This window comes from Tyto alba, unplaced genomic scaffold, assembly GCF_018691265.1.
Source record: "Tyto alba isolate M040663 unplaced genomic scaffold, T.alba_DEE_v4.0 Super-Scaffold_42, whole genome shotgun sequence".
Classification (NCBI taxonomy): domain Eukaryota; kingdom Metazoa; phylum Chordata; class Aves; order Strigiformes; family Tytonidae; genus Tyto; species Tyto alba.
In genome coordinates this window covers 17,903,956-17,924,566 of record NW_024881318.1, presented here as the reverse complement: position 1 = coordinate 17,924,566, position 20,611 = coordinate 17,903,956, and the positions used below count along the sequence as shown (strand labels likewise).

Here is a 20,611-nt window from a genome sequence, read left to right as displayed (position 1 = left end):
CTATCTGACAAAATTAGGAACTTTTAACAGGCACCTGTGGCAGGTGTACCAGCAGGGAATGGGCAGCTTTCCAACACTGGTAGCCCCTCCTCCTCTTTGCTTCTTTGCTTCTTTGCTCCCTGGGGCCAGACTTGGAGGACTGGGATGGAAAAGAGCTCCTGGCCCCTCACGTTCGACCAACCCAGGACACACCAGTGCATCAAGAATTTGCCTACCACAGGGATCATTGCTAAGTCTCATCTGGCTTTAGTTCCCCTTGATGTCTATTTCTGCTTGCTTTTTGTCCTTTTTCCCCCCCTTTTCCTTCTTTTGCTTTAAAATGACCTAAGTAAACCTAACTGCTGATTCCCAAGTGTCTGGTCCCCAGGAAGATGGAGGAGTGGTGGGGAGTGGCAAGATCGGCTGTTGCCCGGGCAGGGTGAGGAGCAGATGGGGAGCAGCTCTGCCCAACAGCCAGTGCCCAGCACAAAGCCTGAATCAGCCCATCCAAGGCTGGCACCGATGGGGGGGTGTTTAGCCCTAGAAAGTGGGGATTTGGGGATTAATGTGGAAAATCAAGAAGAAAGCTAAAAACTGCAATTTTAGGAAAGGGATTAGACTGCAAATAGAGGCACAATCATCTGGGACTGCTGGCTTCATTGTTGCTTTGCATAGGTACCTGTGGCAAAAAGGACATGGCTCTGTCAGTGCACAAGAGCTGATCCTGCAGCAGCACTAGGGTCATGCTGAGCATCTGATATGGCCTGAGCAATAAATAACATGATTAATAAACAGCCTTGGAGACACATCCAGGCGAGTTCCTGGGAAAATGACTAAGCACTCTGCCATGCACTGTCTGCCTTTCCCCTCTCCTTTCCTGGCCCAGCATCAGGGGGGTTGGGGGGCGGTGTCCAAGTCTCCACATCTGCTCAGATACTCCTGAGTTTCTGGAACCTATTTCCTGTTCAGCCCCTTGAGTGGAAACCCCTGCCTCTCACCCAGCCCCAAGCTTCACCGGGAAGACTGGAGTTGTGGGTGCGGGATGCTTCTCTCTTCTGAAATTTCTCAGACTATTGAAAAATGGATGCAGAAAGGACTTTTTTTTTTTTTTTTAATTTGAAAGATTCAAACCCCACAGCATCTCTGCTATTCCCCGCCCCCCCGCCTGGTCTGCACTGTGCAGCTGTGCTGCTTGTGCTCAGTCTACGCTGCAGTGGGATGCTGCCAGCTCCAAATTCCCGCGTGGTGATATGTGCAGTTGAAAACAGGCATTTGGGGAGCTGCCGTTTGTTGCTCTTCTTTTTCCACAACAACAACAGAGGTATTTCCTACCCACTCCCCCCCTACCCTGCATTTCAAAGAGCAGCTTTTGTTCTGGAGAAGTATCGCCTTGTACAAAAGTGCCTGTTATTCTGCAGTAGATCTTAAAATAGAGACCTCTCCTGCCAGATGTTTTTCTTGGAGCTGCTCTCCAAACTCTGCGACAGAAATTAAAACATGGGAAAGGCAAGGGACATGTGACAGAGCAGAGGCTGATGCCATTTCTGGACCAGCCCCATCACCAGCACCACAGCAGGTCCCCAGGACTAGGGGTACAGCCAGTCAGATCTCCCTACCTTGCACCAGGTCAGGACAGGTCACTACCATCTGGGAAAACCCCTGGAGCACATAAAACGTGTTTTCCCTCTCCAGCAGCCCGTGACTGAGACGCAGCCCAGGCGCAGGCTGTGTCTGGCCACCGCCACAGGGCCACTGAAGGAAGCAGCCAGCAAGACTTTCAGCCTCCAGAGGTTTCAGCTTTTACCCCTTTTCAATCTCTGCACATTTCCCCTTTACATCCCATGGCATCAAATTTCATTTACTTTCATTTTAAAGGCACATCTTGATTATATAGACTTTATCCTGTTTTTTTCCCAATTGTGCACAGGTTTCTTTCTCTCTCCATGGGGCTCTCCAAGCCAAACAAAACTTTGCTTTTGCTGGGAGGAGAGCCATGAGTGTCTCCAGCTCCTCTGCAAGCTGCCCATGTTTTCTACAGACAATTTTTCTGAAGTGTGATTTGAACAGGGAGCAGATCACAGGTGCACATTACATGCTAGCACCACCACGTATTTTTCTGTTTCTTTCTGTTTCTAACAAGTGCCTGTATTTGGTTTTGACCACCACTGCCTTACCTACCATGACCAGAAGATCTTTAACCTAAGTGATCAGGGTGTCCCTTTCAGTGTTCACGAGAGGAGCTGGGGTCTCCTTTGCAGCTATTTGCATGTGCCAGTATCTAGTACCAGCTACAAAGAAGATGGAGACTCCCTTTTTATAGGGAGCCACATGTAAAAGATGAGGCATAATGAGTATTAGTTACTCCTGAGGACATTCCAACTGGACAAAAGAGGAAAAATTTTCACAACAAGAGCAATCAGCCACTGGAATAATTTCCCCATGGAAGTGTGGATTCCCCAACACCAGACACATTTTAAGACTTATCTGGACAGGGTGCTGGGCCATCTTGTCTAGACCATGCTTTTGCCAAGAAAGGTTGGACCAGATGATCCTTGAGGTCCCTTCCAACCTGGTATTCTATGTTTCTATTGTTTTTTTCCACTCCAGCCTGCAGCTGCTCATGGTCAGCTGTAGGTGGCACGAGTCTCGGGAACACATTTTAGCTCCCAGAGATTGGGAGCACCCTGGGCACAGTAAAAGTGCAGCAGAAACCTCCTAATCTCCATTGCTTCTGCCACATCAGGTCCTTTTAGTTTCTAGTTTGTGCATCTCCCACTGTCAGCACACGGTGAGCCGTGGGGTGCCCCACTGCACCGTGGGTCTCTCTTCTCCCCCTGATGGCTCACTGATCCACTTCGAACAAGGAGTTAAGGAAGAAAAATCTCCAGACTACGAAATTCTGGACTATTTCCTTAGTGTCTCAACAGTATTCTGTTCACTTGCTTAAATTACAGTTTGGTAATCAAGGTTGCATAAGTGTTGGTCCAGTGCCTAGAAATCATTTTATTTTAAGAGGACTGTGACCCACTAAGGTCTCTTGCACATTCCTTTTCTCATTTTTCAGCAAAAAAAATAGCAATACATAATATCACAGTAGCAAGTTTTTGCTCTTTTTTTTTTTTCCTAATCTTTTAATCTGTTTAAGCCAGAAAAGCATAATGTACAATTTTAAACTGTCAAAATTTACAAAACAAAAGGAGTCAGATTTAAAACTGGTCATAACTCACAAATATCCCCAACAAAACTGTATAATACAGACATTAAGACTCCCGTATAACAAATCTAAACAACGGGTCACTGCTATTTTTAGGAAAGTGTGCAAAGAGCTAATTGTATAGTACACTTAAATGTTAGAAGTTATAACATGTAAGCAGGTCTGCTGCTGCTATAAAAAATATACAGGTATAAAATTACTTCTACAAAATCAGTTCATTGATTTTGTTGCTTGTAATAAAAAAGTAGACTTTAAGAACTTTCCTCCTCAACAAACAACAATATTTTGAAACCAGTCACTGTAGCTGTTATTTACACAGGATGAAACATAATTTATCTAAATCAGAGAGTAGTAAGGAGAACTGCTTGTTCCAAGACATACATTTGAATGCATAGGTAGACTGCCTGATGGTGTATTTGTTGAACAGCACAGTCATGGTAACACTGCAGGCTGGGATGAATGCAGGTGTTTCAAGACTGCTTTCTCTTGATATTACAAAAGATAACCTAAGGACCACAACACAGGTATTGAGCTACCAATAACATCACACATTTCTTTGCCATTTGCACTGATGCACAACCTTTAGCATTCTCTAAACACTTAACAGTAGAGGGGATGGTTCCTACACAAAATATTCAGTTTGGTTTGATCAGGAATGGAGAGGGAAAAATGGTGGTGGTTTTTTTTTTTTTTTTGGTGGGGGGTGGGGGTGCGGGGAGCGGGTTCCCTTTGGCTCTGTCACCTTCCCAGGTGGTGAATGTGGGCCAGCCATAGAGGGCTGTGGCAGCCAGCCTACACTCAGCCACACACACAAGAACACGACGGGTCCCCAGCACTAGGATTCCTCTCTTGTCACTTGGTCCCACACGTGTTGATGTTCTTCCCGTCGACAGCATCCTCCACCAGCGAGATGTGGTAATCAGTTGAAAGCGTGAGGTGGGAGATGCACCCCACCAGGCCCCGTAGGTACTGCCTGTTTGTGTGCAGGGCTATTTCCTTCATACCACCTGGGGAAAAGGCAGTGATGAGAAACTCTTCACCGACACAGGTGTCTGCTCCTGCTTGGCAGACTGCACACCCAGCAATGCCATTAGTCTTCCTAATGCACCTCAGAAATTAATTTTAACTTACAGGTTTGTTTGTTGTTTTTTAAAATGCATCTTTGAAGCACTTGAAAGTACAGAAGGGTTAAGCAGGAGATAATAAACTAGGACGCTGATATTTTTTTTGCAGAAATTGTAGCATCAGTAACAGCTGAATAAGCTTGTGCCCAGATTCCCACTATTATCCAGGGTTTGCAGCTGCGATTTACTGTTTCTCTATGTACCTGCTGGAGGTACCACAATGCACCCACAGTGCTGGTCCCTTCTCATCAGTGCCCTTTCATCCCACCCAGAGAGACCTCCCCACAAAACTCAGGCTGTGGAGGATCAGAGGCTGCCACATGAAGTCTTCACCTTGAGATGGACGGAGCTGGCATGCCCTGTCTTGCAGCTGACCTTGCAAACACAAAAATGCATCTGGGTCCTGAATGTGAACAGTGAGCACTCACCTACATAGAGATATCCACTGATGTTTAACTGCCTCATCTTCCCAGGGGATTTACCGGTCCTGGCACCATAATCATCCACAGTTACTTTGCCAGACTGTCCATCCCTGAAACAAAAACCAAACTGCTCTCAAGGATGCAGCCTACAACCAGGTGGGAGGAGGTGCAGCAGCATCCCCCTCACCAGGAGACCAGGGCAACTCAATGCTCAGCTGGGTTCGTGGCGAGGGCTTGGGACTGGTGTTGGGGAGCCCCACAGTCAGCAGTGTGCTACGGCAATCCAGACCCTTCAGGGTGTTTTTTTCCAAGGACTGGAATGTCAGAGACCTGCAACAGGTGTGGGACACATTTGTGGAGGAGAAAGAAACTGGGAAAGATATAAATTGCACAGCTAGGGGAGAGGAGAGGATGGACAGGCTCCAACGTGTTGTTAAAAATCAGATGTAACATAAGAAGTAAACAGAAGAAGCTTCAACACAAGGAAAGAAATAGGGAAGCTAAAGTAAAATACTTATAAGCATTTTTGTTTCTTACTAGAGCTTCTAGGTCACTTCCATTTCATATATGGTCAATAACTGCATTGACAGAAGAGCCACTCGATAGGCTCCTATTCTTACTGAATTTGGTAACAAGTTGTGTTAATGTCAGCCTGCCATTTCCAGGGAAACAACATCTCATGAACAGAGAGATGTGTGCTCTCCCTGCTGGGCACACTTGCCTCCCATGAGGTAATGAGTTATAAATATGAGTTATATATACACTGCAAGATGTCTGCACCTCCTCCAAACAGAAAAAGTAGGCATACACTGTCCATGCTCTGGTGCTTGTGCCAGCCCGCAAAATACTCACTAGGGTATTTCAAAATGCAGACATTAAAGAAAAATACTCTTAACCCAAATGGTATGGGTTTAATAGAATGTCTGTCACAGCCCCAGAACAGCCCTGTGTGACTTTGGCAGGCTGCCTTGAGCTGTGCTGAGTTGGCACTGTCACCTCTAATACAAAACTCTTCATGTATAACATCGTGAAACAGCCAACTTGCTAACAGTTCAACTCCTAAGTGATGTGAGAGCATGGAGCCACAGTGATTCACACCCAACCAGCATCCAGACATGTCAGCCAGCACCTTTAATTTCAGCACAGCTCCAACACCCCTCCGAGATGAAGGTGGCCACTTACCGAACAGCCTTGACTCTGTGCCACCGGCCGTCGCTGAAAGAGCCATTTACTGTGATGGACGCAACCCCGCTGCCCAAATTGTAGCTACAATTTAAAAAAAAAAAAAAAAAAAAAAAAAGTTACTGCCTGCCTTGCAAAGACCAGCTGCCTGCCAAATTGCTCAGACATCCCTACCTTGTGCCTCACATACTCAGCCCCCAGAGCTCACCTTAGGGCTCGGATTCTGGGAGGATGGGTGAAGCCCTTTGGAAGCCCAGCAGCAATGCACTGATTTTGCAAAGTCAGGCTCATGAAGCAACAGGGAAAATTCCCTCCTGCCCAGGTCAGTGGGTACCACCAACACCATCCCATGCGAGCAAGAAGGGGGCCTCTGCATGGCAATTCCTCCCAAAAACAGGAGGTTACAAAGATCAGTGACCTACAGACAGTTGGCCTAATGGAAGAGAGCAGTGGGAGGTTGCAATAACTTTTAATAAATAAATAATTACAAAAGCAAATAAATATGTGACCTATAACAGATCTACAAATCATCTGCATTATAGGGAAGGTTGAGACCTGTGATGTTAGAAAAGAAGCCTAACAAATAAGTGCAGAGACAATTATGTAGTTGTCTTCTTCAATTGCAGCTCTGATTATTTCTTTGTGTTTGCTGCTACTAAAATTACTCAGCAGACATAATGTCCCCATCATGTTTACACTTCAGGCATCTTAATTTCTGGGTCCCAGAAATTTGGCCCAACCTTCACAACAGGGAAGTAGATGCTACAATACAGTGAGCTATTGGTATTCAGTTGCCTAAAGATCTTTGGTTACAAAAATAAGACTCATATCCCTAATGAATGGGGATTTCCTACAATAGTGATATAACCTTCTACAGCAGCAGGGAGCAACAGAAAGGATTTATGGCAGCAGTTACACTGTACAGGGAACCTACTCTCCTAGGCCACAGAAAATGGGAAAGAAAAGGTATGTTTTGAATTTCAAACTGGACCAGAACAGATATCCAATTTGGGGATGCAGGAAAACACATTTTCCTGACCTCACCTCACAAAATATGGAAAAGTAGTATAAGGATCACTTTTTCTGAAATAAGGTTATGATACTTTTTTTCTGCATTTGTCCTGTCACCATATTCTTCAGTGCTCCCTGTCAGCATGCAGTGAAATGTGTGTGTAAGGTACAGATACTTCAATAAAATTCAGCTGGTTTGGTCTAAAACCTTTGTGTATCTTCATCTCTGGGGGATAGCAACAACCCTAATAAAAATGCACAGTGCCTAGAAAACAGACAGAATAGAGTGGCCACTTACTACCACGCCTCTTGGAAAGACAGGCTCTCCCAAAGACATTTTAAAAATACACCATTTCTGCATCATCAGTTCTTCGTTTATAAAACATGAGAGAACTAAGAGTGTTTGCAATATTAACCACAGAAAATCACATGAAAGAAAGATTAAAAGAAATTAATTTAAATACAAATGTGCCTCTTGTCTGAGTTCATTGTAGCAAACCACAACCAGGTAAGTCAAGTAAAAGATAGCTTTAAATTAGCTGCAATGATTAAGAAAATCTTTGTCATTTAATCAACAGTGTCACAACAACCCATAATAATGACGGTATTTGTGGTTTGCTGTATCAATTTTTGTCTTACACAACCTAAAAGGGGATCATGAGGAAAGACTGGGCTTTCAAAACGCAGGAGTCCCAAAAAAACACCGTGCAAAAAGTCGCATGAAGTCTGCCTAACGGTCTGTAAGGGACAAAGTGATTCTGGAGAGAGAATATAAATCCAGCCCAACATTTTCTAACACTCCCCTATTTCAGCTTTTTGACAGTAATATTATTTATTTCTTAAATAAGTGGTTCTGTGGATGGTGGAGGTACCAAATCCTGGTGACAGCTGGGTTTTCTGTCATAGGATTGGATATTTGGGGGTTTGAGAAGGTGGGAGCCCTGATCCCATGTGCACTCTCTGGTGAAGAGTGAGCCCGCAGTGAGTACAAGTGTCAGCAGAGTTTTTCATTGACTCCTGCTCTCTCTGCAGACCCTACACCTGCTCAGCTTAACTGCCATGGCAAGTGCATCAAGAGGTATGGAGGGAATAACTAGCAGTACTCATACCCTCATAAAGTGACTTTTAGAAAATCACATTAAAAAACAGATGTTTTAAAAATTGGGAGGGAGGGAGGAAGGGAGTGGGAATGATGGAAAGCTTGCACCACATCACCTCTTCAACTTGCATCCCTTCCCAGACAATAACAGGACCCATCACTGAACAAAACCTTGAGGATGTGATTGTCTCACAGTATACCAAAGGACAAGTGCACTGGATGTGTTGTGGCAATTCCTTCAAGCCCTGAGGGTATTGCATGCAAGAAAAATAGGGGACAGAAAGTTTACCTGAATATTAATGCTCCTTCTTGAAGGCCTAGAGAAATGAAATCACTGTTAGGTCGCATGGGACTTTCTCCCCTCCACATCAAAAGACCTTCCTTCATTGAGGTTTTAAACCTCATAAACACATTTGTTCTTGATCCTGATACCCTGTTTAATGTAGAAAAATGAAATAATATTAAAATATTGAACTGGGACAGTCTTCTTCAAAAAAAAACATAGAAGGTGATGCAGTATTTCTTCTCTGCTGGTCTTGTGGATTACTGTCTCATACTTCGCCTACAGGGTGATGTGTGAGGGTTTCTGGTTCACATCCCCATTTCCAGCATTTTGGAGCGGGGAAACTAAACTTGTTCATCCAGGATGCCAAACACAATAGCTACTCGGCTGACACACACAAATAAGAGAAAATCCTTTTTCTCCCCAAACCTAGTGTGAAATCCAGTCCAACAGTAAATTTGAGAACATCCAGTAGGTTTGGTGCCCTCAGAAGCCAGTGGAAGAAGCATAAGAAGGGCAAATCAGAAAATCCTGGTAGGTGAGAGGTACCGAGCTGCCAGTGAGGATGTCTGTGAAGCCTCTTCTAGCCAGTGGCTAAAATACAGGCAAATGGATGAATTTGTTGAAACAACCCATCATTTCCTGGAATTTTATAATCTTCTAGGGTACAGAGCTGCCAAAAAGTAGTCTGAGAACCTAAATTTTAGGCTAAAGCAGGAGTTAAAGTCCTTAGTCTCTTTACAGATACAGGCTCTGTATGTGTGTTCTTTGCTCTCAGAAAGTGCATACCAGTCCTTCTCTATACCAGACATGTGCTGTGCATGCCATTTCTCTACAGGTTGCAAGATGCTCAGGTAGTACAAGAAACTGAGCAATAAGCATATGCATAGAAAATGTATTTGTTCCTGAAATTTAGAAATATGGCAAATACAGCTTAAAACACTTAAATATACAACATCCTCCCACATGAGGCTCCTAGCATAATAATGGTTAACAAACAGAATATTTAAGTCCATAGAAGGTATATTACCTTTTGAGGATATCTGGATTATCATATGTGAGGTAACTGCGACCAATAAATTGTGGGATTTCAATTGCTTCTGTAATGGCTGAAAAGTAAATAAAAAACACTAGATGAGTGCCATTTAGCTGACATGGAAATGGAAGGAAAAAAAAAATAGACAAGACTGTTTTATTGATTTACTGCCACATTGGCAGGTACCTGCCAGTGGCACAGAACTGAGCTGAACTCATATTGGTTTGCAAAAAGGCACCACCAGTTTGTTCCTAAGTGTAGGGTCAGTAGTTGAGGTAGTTTGCTGACACTCCCTCAACTTACAGCCCTCATGTCATAGGCCTAACGTGTTGCTCCTCCATAAATGTTAACACAGGAAAATAAGAAGCATTGGGAAAACACACAAATTTTATTTTTATCCCTGTTCCCACATTCCTTGGTTCTCCATGTGGTTCACGACACTCTCCTGTCAAAGCTTACACATTAACCACCCTTTGTTCTTAGTCTAAGAAACTCCTCCCTGGCTCCTAATAGTGCACCATATTGCAGAGCAGGTACTGGGACCTCTCACCCCTGCAAAGCAAGGCCAAGAGGCAGCACAGGCAACCTATGAGCTCCTCGTTTTCTCATTCTGTGTATGTGACTTTGCACAGAGCAGCAGGTGCCCACTCAGGGCTCATCCCCGAGGTGCAGAGTGGGGAGGAGGATATCTCAAGGGAGGGCATACAGTGTGCCTCTAATTCACTTTAGGTCTATCAAAAGCAACAGAGACTATGCCGAATTCTGTATGACAGAGGCTGCAAAGCCTCTTGGGGTGTGCATTCGGCAAACTGCAGTGCTGCCTTGGAAGGTGTTTTGCTCAGAGGTCACCCACGTCCCCCCCACAGCACCTCCCATTTCTCCAGGGAGAGCCCCTGGTACAGCTGTGGTGTACAGCTGCTGGGATGGCAGCAGGCATTGCAATCAGGCCTGGAGCTGCTGCAATGTTGCCAAAGGAGAATACTTTGTCAAAAGAACTCAGAGGCGTGATATAAATCACAGAACATCCCTAATACACAGCCTTTAGTAGGCAGTGAGCACTGGCCTGAACAGTTTCTTTGGAGTGAACATCCTACAGTTTGCTGCTGATCTCTCATAACTGACTGCTGCATTAATATAAGCCAGTTTTATAAATGCCTCAAAACAGCTGCCTTCATCCTATTTTCTTCCTGAGAAGTAATCACTTCAAACCACAGCTAATCCCACCTATATCAATTTCAAACTTTTCGGGGCATAGATGCTTTCTTTATGCAATGCAGAGCCTGGCTGGACTTTAAGAGCTCACTGTAACACAGATACACAATGATTGGTGTAGTCTGGCAGCCAACAACAGCAATATGAAGTTTAGCTCTAAGTGCCAAGTCTGAGAATTTTAGATAGTGACAAACGTCTGTTTTCATCTGTAGTGAAATCAGGAAAACTGCCTAATGTGTCTGAAGAAACCACCATAGGCGGTTCACAGCATGCGGTCTGCCAGCGTCACTGGAAGATTGCACAAGACATGTTAGGCTCAGCCAGACATTCCTCACCAGGTCTGATGCTTTCTGCACTGGACAGTCACTGACCATGGTGGATGGCAGCAGAGAGTGAGAGGAGCCCTTCTTCCCCCGTCATGTCCCGCACCAGCACTAGAGCCCTGCTGCTCTTCCCTTCAGGGTCCTGTGCCATACAGCAGCACTTGCCCTTGCTCTAGCACTCTGATTTCCTCTATGGACCTTGATGGGCATTTATCTCTGCTTGCTCTTCTGTGTGTTCTTCACTAGCTGAATTGAATTTGACTGCAGAAAATCAAGTAAATTTTATCAGTATCCTTGAGGCATGCAGGATCTTTGCAACTGGAAGGGAACAGAGCCAGTGAGGAGTTCTAGGACTAAACATCTTCACTCTCTGCTCATCACTATTCATCAGAGAGGCACCAAAGCTCTCATGACAAGCAGGAATGAGCTGTGAACTGCAGGGTGGCCTGAAGTTGCACCTACCCCTACAAAGCACCCAGCCAGCTGCCTGGCCCCACCGCTTCGCAAGTACAGGGACCAGCTCTACAGCCACTGCTCAGCACTTGGCAGGTGCTTTGGATGCAGTTTAAAATATCAACAGGATGAGGCTTAAAGAAGTACTATATAGCACCAGAAAATATTTTGGCTTATTGACAGAAGCTTGCCAAGCTTAATGGAAATCTAGCATCCAGCTTGCTAGAGCAGACACAGGCACACAATGACAGAGCAGTTTTCACATCATTTGCAGTACTTACCGTTTAGGCAGTAACTTCCACACTCTGCAGTGAGTCAGCACAAAACAAAACAAGAACATTCTCGCTTTATTTTTCTATAACATAAAAATCTCTCTTCATCCAATTTCATGCCCACCTTTCTGCAAATGTGTGAACCCCAGTTCCCATTTACATAAACAACTATAATCATCTATGAAAGTAACACTCTTTTATTATTGTTTTGACCCAAGTATTTATATGTCCCTGCTAAAAACACACAGAGGTGCAGACAGGTAAGACCAGCACCAAACCCCTCTTCTAGTCCTAGCTTTCAGATCCCAGTGACTCACCATGGTTTACCCAGGGATCAGCTCTAACCAGGGGAAAGCAAGTTTGCTGTTCTACTTCATCTTACAGGTAAGTATAAAAATACCTTTAACGCTCCCCACAGCTTGGACAGAAAATACAAAACCCAGCAATGCCAGTAGAAACCCTATTGAATCCTCGGCCAACGATCCATTATTATATGAATCAATATCTCATATACCTCATACCAGCATCATTTGAGTTTTGGAAGTGTCATGTGTAATTTTGTAGGATGAGATGGAGTCCCTCAGAAACACTTTGTTTTTCCAGGACGTGGGGCCAAAGCAGCCCACCAGCAAGCAGGATAGAGAGCTCTCACATACCAGCTGGGCGCACTAATCAAAACCCCATTCTGAAATAGAAGCAGAGCAGTGTCTACACCCTACCGAAGAGATGCAAGTAAGGATTATTTTGAGAAATCTGCTCCATATTTATCAAGGCTGCCATGGACTGAGGTTCAGGAGGGACCTCCGCACCCTCTGCAAATCCATCAGCAAAAACCTGGATTTCTGTTGGCAGCTGAGGCTGCACAAGTGCAGGGGGGTTGAGAGGCACCTCAGCCACAGCCACAGACAGCAGGAACAGCAGGCAGGTGACTCGTGCTTTTGGACACTCTTTTAAAAATGAATCAAGGCTGGATTCACATAGGAAGCAACACTCAGGATCCAGCCGAAGCCAGAGCCACAAAGGCGCTTCAGAGCGTCTCTGAAAGGCTGGACACAGGTTCGGGTTAGGCCAGGGAGGAGAGCACAGCATGCCAGCAGTGCAGCAGCACTGCCGTGCTCCGGGCAGGTACAGCAGCGGGCAGCTCAGCACACTGTCCCCGGGGCTCAGCACAGGTCAGAAGCCGACCAGCGGTGAGGAGCTGTGGCCCAAGCAATGCACAGGAGCTCACTGAACGGGCAGGCAGTCACACACCCAAGCTGCAAATCACTCACTTGCCTTGACTGCCCCTGGAGACCTTGGTACTGCTGCAGATACCATCTTGAAGTCAGGAGCCTAGCACCCTGCACATACCCAGAAAGCCAAAACTGCAATTCTCCCTCATACCCACAGAGAAGCCTGGATAAATGACGTTGCTCCAGCTATTAGTTAGACCACAACAACGTAAGCGAAGGGGTTTCTTGCATTGTATTCTAATAAAATGTTTTTGTTCTAAAATACTGTATTTTTTTATACGAAAAGGCCAATCTATTCATCACGATTTAACCAAAACCACTTATTTTAACTTTGAAGTTTGTGCCTGTGAGAAATAAAGGAGTGGGTGAAGACAATAATGTCAGTCAGCTCTTTTGAACTGAGTTCACTGCTACATTACAAAACATTCCCTTGGGAATTTTTCAAGCTCAAGCTTGACAGAAGGGAAACATCTCCATCTAGTGGAATAACCCAAAGTACATTTTTTTTTTTTTTATCTCTTCATGAAATCTGAACACTTTCTTGAATCTAACGTTTGAATTATTACAGTGGCTCTGAGGAAAGAAGAACAAAGTGCATCTGGGCAGGTTTTCCTCCTTGGCAGTCTCCATTGCCACACCAATGTAGGGTCTGTGCAGATGGTGAAATTATCATCAGAGTAGTCATTGTCTAAAAAAGGACTAGACCTTTCTGTATATGAGAACAGTGTTTGTTGTGACCCCTAGGGAGGATAAACTGACAAGAGTTATCAATGCTCATGCTTCAGGATGTAACATAATCACTGACTGGACGACATTGGCAGGAATTCCCCCCTTTGTATAGCACTGCAAAATTAGGGAGGTGTATGAAGTGTTCAATGTTGCCTGCCATGAGCAACCAGATACCAGGCTGCTATCTGTGGATCACAGGTCTGTGATGGGATAACAGTTACCATATTCCTAAATAACAAAACAAATTCTTCCCTGGGTACATGGAATGTGCACAGATGCAAAGGGAGCTTTGGCCTCCATGGTTTCTATTTCAAGGGATGTGTACAACAGCAGTTGTAGGTGCTAAATTGCTCTTATTTTTGTGATCATCTCCGGATGTCTGGATTGAAATGCAGCCGTTGTTACCTTTTTGACAATGTTGCCCATCGAAGCCCAGGGGACAGTCACATTCATAGCTGTCCTTCTTGGGAACACAGGTGCCTCCATTTGCACATGGTGAGCTCACACAGGGGTGGGCAGCATTTGCTACGTTGATTCCAAAAGTGAAATCCCTTTTCACATCAATTGTCCGGTCATTCAAGATAATCTATGTGTTAAAAAAAAAAAAAAAAAAAAAGGGGAGGAAAACATACACTAAAAACTTCCAAATTCCCAGTACTGTACTGCTAGTCAGATTTCTCTAAAAGACTTCAGAGAAATGTAACCCTCAAAACTTGGCCAAAAACCTATTTCTTGTAATGTGTGTTTTCCAGTTGCAGAGGTCCAACTCATTCTGTTGCTCACCCTCACCCACTGGAGATTAATTTCTTTTGTGTTTTGTGACACAGCCTTAGGCAACCCTCATATGGGGTGAAGCTGTGTGGGATTTACCAGTCTTGTGTCTGAACACTAGCACAATGCTTTGCAGTTGAGTTGTGAACCAGAATGGTAAAATTAGATGAGCACTGCTGAGGAAAAGCATTTCTGAGCTCAGGAAACCCCCTCAGGAGGCAAGTGTTGACACAGAAATAATAAGCAGAACAGCTTAGTTTTTCACATTTTCTATTGCTTTCTACTATCTCATCTTGCCTGAAAGAAATTAGAGTTAATATGGAATAAAAACATTATTAATGACTTCACAAAACTGTTTGTATATAAACTGAAGAGAATTGTTAAATGTTGGGATTTTTCCAATGTGTCAGCGACATATGTTTTCTAATATAAACTGACATTTGCATAATCTCAGTTGATATCTTGGCAGAGCGATTAAATGTGGGTATGGCTTCTGATCTACATCAAAATAAGAAGTCCATTTTCAAAAACAAATAGATTTTAAGGCCAGAAGTGAGAATGGTAATAGTTACCCTGGCTTCTGTATAACTCAGATGACACACCTTAGTAGGTCCTACTGGGGAAACTGGTTGCATCAAGCATGTATAGCCTGTTTGAAACAGCACCAAAAAACCCCAGCAGCAGAAAAACATCCAGTCCTGTTGTAAAGATGGACTACCTTTCCAGCTTCTTTCTAACTTACGGCTATATTGTTCCAGAGGTTAACAAGCCCCCACTCTTAAAAACGTGTCTCTTATTTCAGAGCTTAAACTTATCTTCAGCTTCCAGTCATTGTCTCTCACTGTGCCTTTTTCTGCATCATCTCAGAGCCAGGTATTCTAAGCAATCTCACCCTCATGTAGGAACTAGCAGACCACAATAAAATCACTTCTTAACCTTACCTGAGTAAACTAAATATATTGAGATCTTGGGTCTTTCTATATATGGCACGTTTTCCAGTACTTGATGTTGTTTATAGTTTTATTTCTATACAACTCTCCAAAATTCTATGTGTAAACACAGCAGTCAACTAATTGTCCTCCAGTGCCCAAAAGGCAGGTGATACACTTCCTTGACATCCCATTCAGGCCTCTGAGAAGGCAAATACACCTTCCAAACTACATCACAGAAGTAAGGGCTCACTCTCAGAATTTCCCAGTCATCAGTGCCTCTTTACTTTAGAGGAAAATCCCTCACCTTCTAAGTGTTACTTGTGTTAATTTCTCCCAGGATCTACATCTTACACTCCAAAATGCACAGTATTTAGTCCAGCCCACCTGTCCAACAATGTTAATATGACTGACTTGTTTCCAATACTATTACACCCCCTCAACTTTTTTCAAACTTCATGTTTTCTGCTAGACAGCTGCCAAAGATAGTGAAAAATGTTAGACCAAGTGATGAAACTATTTACATTGAACTGCAATTATCTTTCTGCCTTTGATCAATTGTTATAGATGCACTATTAGAGTTTTTTATTTGTTAAGTAAATCTAATGCAATAATTCACTCATTTAAAACTCTGAGGACTCAGGGCCAACCTTTCAGCTTTATCCAAATTATTTTAAGTATGCATAGGGAGAGCAAATGTCAGTTCAGTTGAACTTTCTTTTGATTATTTATTAGGACTTATTATGAATTTACAGATCTATTCTCCAGAAGAAAACTGCACCCATGCACAGCTGACCTCACTGGAACATCATCCCTAATGTCTGCCAACACTAAAAAAGATCTCCTCCATTCATGTGCCCCGTATAAAATCGTAAGAGTGGAAGGCAGTGAGGTGTGCGACTGCTGAGTGGTATAATAATACACCAGCTGGACCGGGATCTATTTTAATTTGTGAACCTCATGAAGCTCAACAAGGCCAAGTGCAGGGTCCTGCACATGGCTCAGGGCAATCCCAAGCACAAATACAGGCTGGGCGAGGAGTGGATTGAGAGCAGCCCTGTGGAGAAGGACTTTGGGGTGTTGTTTGATGAGAAGCTCAACATGACACAGCAATGTGCGCTCACAGCCCAGAAAGCCAACCATACCGTGGACTGCATCAAGAGAAGTGTGGCCAGAAGGTCAAAGGAGGGGATTCTACCTCTTCACTCCGCTCTTGTGAGACCCCATCTGCAGTGCTGTGTCCAGCTCTGGGGCCCCCAACACAAGAAGGATACGGACCTGCTCAAGTGGGTCCAGAGGAGGCCACAAAGATGATCAGGGGGCTGGAGCACCTCCCCTATGGGGAGAGGCTGAGATAGTTGGGGTTGTTCAGCCTGGAGAAGAGAAGGATCCATGGAGACCTTCTAGCGGCCTTCCAGTACCTAAAAGGGGTCCTACGGGAAAGATGGGGAGGGACCCTTTGCTAAGGCATGTAGTGATAAGACAAGGGGTAATGGTTTTAAACTGAAAGAGGGTAGATTTAGACTAGATATAAGGAAGAAGTTCTTCCCTGTGAGGGTGGTGAGGCGCTGGCCCAGGGTGCCCAGAGCAGCTGTGGCTGCCCCCTCCCTGGAAGGGTTCCAGGCCAGGTTGGACGGGGCTGGGAGTGACCTGGGCTGGGGGAAGGTGTCCCTGCCCGTGGCAGGGGGGTTGGAACTAGGTGATCTTTAAGGTCCTTTCCAACCCAAACCGTTCTGTGATTCTATGATTTTATGATTCTTTTTTGCTCATTACTGTATTCATTACATCAGACATTTAGCTGCCTCAGTGTGTATACAGTGAAGTATTTGAGCATTTTTTCTGTTAATTTATTTATATATGATGCTACAGGGCACACTGAGGAATCTAATCTTGATGTAGCTTTGTGCATCATTCTGAACTCAATCCTGTATGGCTTCTGTTCACTTGTTAGTACAGTTTGGAAATTCATATGGAGACTAGCAGTGGTAATACTTACTGGTTATTAAAGTTAGAATTACTTTTCACTGTGCAATCTGTGTTTAAGCACTTTGTGGTAGGCTCCTGAGGTGAAAGCTTGGATTATTTTGAATATTGCCAGTGGTATAAGAGCAGGTTTCCATCTGAAGTGTGCACTGGATGAGTTGGAAATAAATGTCTCTAGTGTGTTTCTCTGGGCACATACCTTCTGGATGCTCCCACTGAAGGGTCTGAGGATCCCAGAGTTCTTCTTCACAGCATCATAACTAGGGACTCCACCAATAAATATTTCAGAGCTGCACTTAATCTGTGTGAAAGCCCCCTGCAAGTAACATAAGAATAACATTTTATTAGGATAGCTGGAACCATGCTTGTAGCTTCAGATCAGTCTATATTAGATGTTATAGCTTAGTTTAATGACTCTTTACTTCTGTTAATATAATTTCTTTGTACAATTCTCTCAAAAAAGCCACTGTAGGACACACTCTACTCTCTGTGCTTTATCCTAATCAGAACTAGTTGAAAAATCTAAAGTATTTCAAAACAGAAATACTGAAGGAAGAAAGAAAGGAGAGTGACTTGTGATTTCTGATTGCACAGATAGCTCTATCTGCAGTGACTCGAGGTAATTGAATGAATTGATGTAAATCTAGAATCAGAATGAGTTTCACAGAGTTAAAATCAGAGCAAAATCCATGCAATACAGACTCATGTAATATTTCCAATATCTAAAAAAGATAATTCATAGCAAATTACAGGCTTAAATGACAGAAACATTGAGTTTGCATTGAATACCAGAAGCAGTTGCTCAGGATACCTGAGGATACCAGTCAGGGTCCTGGAGTGAACTGGAAGATTTTTAACAGCTGAAGACAGGGTAACTGTAATTTCAGTCCTGTAAAAGTGCCTGTGTTTTCTTTGTTGACAGCTCCCAGTCAACCTCCTTTTGCAACTGCACTGCAGCATTTAGAGAAAAAAAATAGGAATCTTCACCTTGACCCATCTATCTAAAGAAGTCTCAGCTGCTCCATTTGAATGTTTCCCACTCAATCTGTTTCTTGATAAACAACTGGAATTTCAATATATTTACATTTTTTAGATAAAAGTCTAAGCTTTAAATAGTTTCCCAGATTGCAGAAGAACCTGCAGATTCTTCTGCTAACAAGATCTGGAGTCTGGCTGTCTGGCCACACTTTCCACGAGGAAAGAATAAAAGATATTTTCTAAGCAGTTCTAGCCTCAGGTTCTTGGGATCAAAAAGTACCTCTGTGTATGCATTTGAGTGCTTGGACTGAATATCCTGCTCAGTACAAGCAAAATTTCACCTTATTACAGACTTGATTTACTATAACCTCTCAGTGAGGAAAAAATAAAATGGAAATCATCAATTGTCTGAGTATTCCAACCCTTACTCTGTCCTGAAAATTACTTTTGCAAGGAGAAGACAAATAAACAATTATCTTTTGTCCTACCTTTCCAGTACAATATTCAGAGAGAGGTAAAAACAGGACTTTGTGCACATAATTCTCAATATCATCCTTCTCCAGATGAGGCATTTCATAGTGCACACGCTGTTCAACAGACTTAGCCACAATCAGTAAGTACCAAGAAAAGAACCTCAAGAACATGGTTGAACCTAACACAAAAAATGTGAGTCCAGTTACATGGCAAGAGCAGGTAAGGTTGTGATTTCAGTTGCCTTTATGAGGATCCCTGTCCTCAAAGGGCAGGCTTCATGTGCAAATTTCCAATTTTAGGTTTAAGAAAATGTTTTTCCAACATGTATACTTTTCTGAGCTTATAAGAGCTTTGAGACCAGCCTGTGTAGTTTACCATGCAATCATTTTACAGTCTAATGGCTGTATTCATGACAAGCCATGCCATATGCTCACCTCTGCTATCCCTTCCACTGGCTTTTGTTTGTCCACTTGTAGGATACCATTCTTCGCTGTACGGGACACTCGCAACTCATGCCATTGACCCAGACTGACAGGTTCTTCACTCCTGTTTTAAGGGGAAGAAAACTTTCAGATATTCTATGCTTTTGTCTTTCTGATATTTTCAGATATTGTTGTGATGTTAAAAAGTCAAGTCCTCTGGGATGATTTCTATATAAAAAAATAAAAATAAATCACTGTGTTTCTTTTCTTATAAGAAAGTAACATAATTTCTGAACCCCACCAGCAAAAGAAAACAAGACCTTGTCCCTACAGAAAATAACAAGCACTTTACTTTCATTTATAAATGCAACATTTCTATAGTCAGCATGCATTTCATCTACCTCTAAGCTAATTTTTCTGCTCAGCCATTTATAATGCATAAAGACAAATTTTTGTCTCAGCTGTACATCCTCATTTCACAATGACATAAGCCTGGAGATAAAGCTCCCCACATAGTGGTCGGTCTAGTCCCACATTCTTTGTGCCTTCTGAAACAGAACTACTTTGTGTTGACTTATCAGCGGTATTTATGCAGTCTGTTACAGTGACATCTAAACACACACACACACACACACGCAGCTCGGCTGCTGTACATTAAGGGGAAGTAACTAAAATATGATCCTAATGATGTGACGAGATCCTGGCTAGGAACAACAATCCCCAGTTGTGCAAAGTATTCACCAGTCTCAAAGGAAGCATTTTAGAACTGTTCTTACAATCTTTATTAGTTCAGCACTAATATGAATAGCAGCCTCTATAAAGGGGAAACCACATTCCCCTTTATAGAACTTTGTATCTTGTTTTCAAATGTCATTTTACTACACTGGCTAAAGCATTTTATGTCTAAATATTGTATTGCAGTCTTTGTTCCAGGAGCAATAAAAACTTGTGTCTGATTCACTGGTCAAGCTGAAAAATCAGAAACCATGTTATCTAGGACACCAGAAGACTTTCTAGATTTCAGTGAAAAAAATACAAAATTGTTTTGGGTGAAATAATGTTTTGTATTTTCAAGCTACCTACATTATAAAATTAAAAAATATACATTTAAAAATGAAAGAACTGAAAAAACCTGTGATTTGAAATAGTGAGTCAATAGTCATTCAAATGCTGATTAAAAAAGGTATATAATTTTGAAAATGTGTAAATAACAATTTAAATTTTTTTTTTTTTTAACAAACAACATGAGCTTTGAAATATATCTGTTGTAGCCATTTGCTCCTCTGAATTTTCTCAAAGACCATTTTCATCTATTTGGATGATGCTGGCAATATTACTTTGACACTTGATTCAGAAAACCGCCATAAAAAATTATCATCGAGCAATGCCATTCACTTGTCCTTTTTTCTTATGTAGTAGCATTTAGGGTTTAATTACGTTGGATAAATCAATAGATAACAGAATTTAATCAACTTGAAAAGAC

The 20,611-nt window shown here is 42.9% G+C and overlaps 1 protein-coding gene across 4 annotated transcripts in view; it reads right to left on the bottom strand.

Annotated features, from left to right (window-relative positions):
* Positions 1-2,956: 2,956 nt before the first annotated feature.
* EGFLAM (EGF like, fibronectin type III and laminin G domains) overlaps positions 2,957-20,611 on the bottom strand; it is a 77,345-nt gene continuing 59,690 nt past the window's right edge. For 3 of the 4 annotated variants that reach the window (XM_042804683.1, XM_032992216.2, XM_032992217.2), the window contains exons 16-24: positions 19,141-19,252; positions 17,454-17,570; positions 13,977-14,157; positions 11,620-11,643; positions 9,345-9,423; positions 8,321-8,464; positions 5,922-6,005; positions 4,746-4,849; positions 2,957-4,200 (exon numbers count right to left, since the gene is read on the bottom strand). In XM_042804683.1, the coding sequence (XP_042660617.1) occupies positions 4,046-4,200; positions 4,746-4,849; positions 5,922-6,005; positions 8,321-8,464; positions 9,345-9,423; positions 11,620-11,643; positions 13,977-14,157; positions 17,454-17,570; positions 19,141-19,252 (1,000 nt within the window). In that variant the 3' untranslated portion in view covers positions 2,957-4,045. The remainder of the gene's footprint in view (positions 4,201-4,745; positions 4,850-5,921; positions 6,006-8,320; positions 8,465-9,344; positions 9,424-11,619; positions 11,644-13,976; positions 14,158-17,453; positions 17,571-19,140; positions 19,253-20,611) is intronic. The other variant, XM_042804684.1, reaches the window with a different exon arrangement.